Here is a 3,373-nt window from a genome sequence, read left to right as displayed (position 1 = left end):
AAGTAAAAAAAAAAAACAAAAGGGGTTTACTAGCGCTGTTAATTTACCGTTTAATCAAACACGTAAACTCATCGACGGCCCTGCCTGCTATAAATATTTTACACGTGGCGTTAATCTATTGGGAGATTGCTATTTATGTATCTCCCATCCAAGGCTAGGCCGGCGATTGCTGACTCGGGACTCCTGTTCCGCGCATCGTCGCATGCTAACCGTCGTCTCTGCCTTCCCGACCGCCCCGCGGCTCGCCCTCTCCACCCTTCTCCGCCACCGCCGCAGTTATTCTCTCCGTCTTTGCCTCCCCTTCTGCCAACACCACGCCCCATCGCCCCACTCATCTTGCGCCATGGCATCCACCGAGGCCAATCGCGGAGCGAAGAAGGAGGCGGCGGCGGAGGTAGAAAAGGGGGAGAAGACCCCGACGCCCACTGCAGATCCGTCGTCTCCTCCTCTTCTTATGCCTCCGGAGAAGCCTCTTCCCGGCGATTGCTGCGGGAGCGGATGCGTCCGGTGCGTGTGGGACATCTACTACGAGGAGCTCGAGGCCTACAACGAAAGCCTCGCCGCCTCGAGATCCAAGTAGCGCCTATACCTAATCCATCGTAATTCATGCATTCTCGATTGTGCAATTGTAGTTTATACCATTCGAATTCTTCATTTGGCTTTTGCCCTAATTTCGATTGATTCGACAGCCATATGCCGATCGATGTATCAGATCCATTGTATTTTTAGGGCATAGGGCGAACTGGTTCATTTGCGTAGATCAGAAGATCCACTGCGTTTTTGCTTAATAATTTTCGGTAAAAGTGATGTATTAAGGTCTATTTTCTTTATCTATCGTGTTTTTTCTACCGTGTTATAGGATCAAAATTTCAACATCTTTCTAGCTTCTATTTGATATCAACTGGTTCAAAAACTAGGTCTTTTCAGGCCTCGATTGTGATAAAGTTCTTTCTTTTGGTATATCTTACTTCGTTCTGTTACATGTAGTGCTGTGATCGAGCTGGAGATTTAAAACAACAGGTTGATGATTTTTATTGCTGTAATAAACTCTTTTAGTTCTCTAGTGGCGACCAGATATCCATGGAGTGGCTACCAGGCAAAGCGGCACCTTCTTTGGAGTCGTGAGTCCGGGAGCTTCTTCCATGTCCAAATCCGCAGGGTTCATGCCGTCCGGCAACTCCCAGTCGAAGCGGTGCACGAGGTTGGCCAGAGCGATCTCGTTGGTGGCCATGGCGAAATTGATTCCAGGGCACATCCTGCGACCAGCTCCAAACGCCAGGAACTGGAAGTCATTGCCCCTGAAGTCCACGCCGCTGTCGAGAAATCTCTCCGGCCGGAACTCCTCCGGCGCTTCCCAGGTTTTTGGATCCCTCGCGATGGCCCAGGCGTTGATGAAGACCCTCGCCTTCGCAGGGATATGATAGCCTCGCAACGAGAAGCTGGTCGTGGTTTCCCGTGGGAGAAGCATCGGCGCTGGAATTCGCAATCGGAGGACCTCCTTCATCACCGCTTTTAGGTAGTGCATTTGGCTCAAGTCCTTCTCTTCCACCTTCATCTTGCTGCCGGCGACTTGCCGCACTTCATCCTGGAGCTTCCACATCACCGTTGGGTTGCGCATCAGCTCCGCCATCGCCCATTCCAGGGTCGTGAAGGATGTATCCGTCCCAGCCGCGATCAAATCCTGCAAAGCCAAAGACTCAAGTTTCAAAACAGTGTTCTCTCTGGATTGAGGGGATGGCGAATTGCTTACGGAGGTGATGGCTTTGATATCGATTTCTTCGAGTCCGGATTCGTCGAGTGAGAGCAAAATGTCCACGAAGTGTTCTACGACGTCGGAACGATTGGCCCGTCGATCCCGGTGCTCTTCCAGAATTCCGGTAAAGAACTCGTCAAACCGCTTCCTCATCCGGTCGAGCTTGGCGTCCACGCCGGTGACGGCGCTGAACCACGCGAGCGCAGGGAACATGTCGTCCACCTGGAACCCGCTTATGAGCACCGACGCGTCCGCCACCATCTTCCGGTACGTTACCGCCGTCCTCCCCTGTTTCGTCTCTTTCCCAGCCGCCGCGTGGCACACCACGCCGTTGGCGTAATCGAACAGGATTTCGCTCAGACGGACCTGGCAGCCGCCACCAGCGGCGCCGGCGGCGCAGATGCGATCGATCATGTTTTGTACTTCTTCGTCGCGGACGGCGCGGAAGGAGAGGACGCGCTTGGGACTGAGGAGGTGGACGACGGCGAGCTTTTTGGAGTGGCGCCAGTGGTCGCCGTAGGGGGCGAAGGAGATGTTGCGGGCGTCGAAGGTGAGCTTGAAGGCAGCCTTGGAGAAGGGGCGGGTGGAGACGGCGAGGTCGTTGGACCGGAAGAGCTCCTGCGCGGCGTCAGCGGAGGAGACAACGAGCGTGGGGACTTGTCCCATGCGGATGAGCATGACAGGGCCGTACCGGAGTGCGAGGCGGTGGAGGGAGCGGTGGGGGAGGGAGCTCAGCTGGAGGAGGTTGCCGAGGAAGGGGAGGCCGGGAGGCGACGGCGGGAGGCTTGGCCCGTTGCTCTTCCCGGGAAGCAAGTGCTTCAAGGTGAACCAGAGGAGCAAAAGAAAGCAGGGGAAGAGGAAGACGACTGCCATGGCCGACCCTTAATTTTACTGCGAAGAAGACCATCTTTCTCCCTTCTTATCAATGTTTTGGAAGTTTTTGAAAATACCCCTCCCAGTTTTCACTCAGTTAACATCTTTTACCCTCAACGTATCAGAGTTGGCAAAACGCCATGGGGAAGGAATTCTGATGTAAAATTATGGATAAATGCAAACAAAGATAATTTGAGGGACTGTCATAAAATTGCCGATCCTTGTGGTTGTGGTGAGCTCCTCAATATTGTATTATATTATTACCGGATAAGTTTGAGATTTTTTTGAGAAGAAATTACATTTCAATACCAACAAAATAAATATGAGATTCGTTTTTCTAATCAATTTCAACCGATCTATTATTATAATAATAATAATAATATTCTACAGAATTTGATATCACTTTAGACATGCAGAGGTGAAGTGTTTAGGAGCTATAATTAAGCATATGAATCCTTTGTTGTCAAAATGATGTGTTCTCATGTCTATTAATCAATCGGATGATCATGATAGTCTCGTGAAGTACACTGTATTCTTGAGATATAATTTAAATCGTCCGATCAATAAAAAGACATGAGGACACATCATTTTGAGGACAGAAGATCTCAACTCATGAATCACTAAATGGGTCAAAATAATTCTATTATTACCTCTTTTCACTGGGTTTTCAAATGAAACTAGGAAATTTCTGGATTTGATCAGGTTGCATAAAGCTTACAGGATCATAATGTTCATCAGTGCGGAAAG

General features: G+C 50.2%; 2 protein-coding genes across 2 annotated transcripts; one reads left to right on the top strand and one right to left on the bottom strand.

The window, feature by feature from the left end:
• LOC121995804 (oxidoreductase-like domain-containing protein 1) lies at positions 1 to 848 on the top strand. Its single transcript, XM_042549580.1, has one exon. The coding sequence runs from the start codon at positions 203 to 205 to the stop codon at positions 578 to 580; it is 378 nt and encodes a 125-aa protein (XP_042405514.1). The 5' UTR covers positions 1 to 202; the 3' UTR covers positions 581 to 848.
• Positions 849 to 934: 86 nt separating this feature from the next.
• Positions 935 to 2,912, bottom strand: LOC121995803 (cytochrome P450 71A1-like). The gene is made up of 2 exons (XM_042549579.1): positions 1,751 to 2,912; positions 935 to 1,681 (listed from the first exon to the last, which is right to left on the bottom strand). The coding sequence occupies exons 1-2, from the start codon at positions 2,624 to 2,626 to the stop codon at positions 1,061 to 1,063; spliced, it is 1,497 nt and encodes a 498-aa protein (XP_042405513.1). The 5' UTR covers positions 2,627 to 2,912; the 3' UTR covers positions 935 to 1,060.
• Positions 2,913 to 3,373: the final 461 nt, after the last annotated feature.

Source organism: Zingiber officinale, chromosome 6A (genome assembly GCF_018446385.1).
Source record: "Zingiber officinale cultivar Zhangliang chromosome 6A, Zo_v1.1, whole genome shotgun sequence".
NCBI lineage: Eukaryota > Viridiplantae > Streptophyta > Magnoliopsida > Zingiberales > Zingiberaceae > Zingiber > Zingiber officinale.
The sequence above is the reverse complement of the archived record's forward strand: the minus strand, read 5'-3'. Positions and strand labels throughout refer to the sequence as shown.